General features: G+C 56.1%; 1 protein-coding gene across 1 annotated transcript; it reads left to right on the forward strand.

The window, feature by feature from the left end:
• Window positions 1-21: 21 nt before the first annotated feature.
• On the forward strand, window positions 22-268 carry CSUI_008260 (uncharacterized protein; the record flags this gene model as incomplete). The annotated part of the gene is made up of 1 exon (XM_068068394.1): window positions 22-268. A coding segment is annotated over exon 1 (204 nt), but the record flags the coding sequence as incomplete, so codon positions are not given.
• Window positions 269-285: the final 17 nt, after the last annotated feature.

The raw sequence follows: 285 nt of genomic DNA on the forward strand, positions 1-285 counted from the left end.
AACAGGCTCATGGCGAAGCAGCACGGAGCGCTCAAGCACGGCTATTGACGCGGCCGCCCACCATGTCCGCATACACCCCAGCTAATCTGTATCATATGGCAAACCGCCCCGGGAGACTTGAAAATTTCTCGTCTTCCTATATCAACCCTCGGTTATCAGTTCCATCAGTGAAACAGCGTCCCACGTCAACAGTCTGGCTGCGTCCATCAGAGACGAGCGACATGGAGAAGGGTACGACGCCCTTCACAGGCCCTTCCATCGGTCCGGGGCGACTCTCAACTGAAT

This window comes from Cystoisospora suis (genome assembly GCF_002600585.1).
Source record: "Cystoisospora suis strain Wien I chromosome Unknown contig_4585, whole genome shotgun sequence".
Taxonomy (NCBI): Eukaryota; Apicomplexa; class Conoidasida; order Eucoccidiorida; family Sarcocystidae; genus Cystoisospora; species Cystoisospora suis.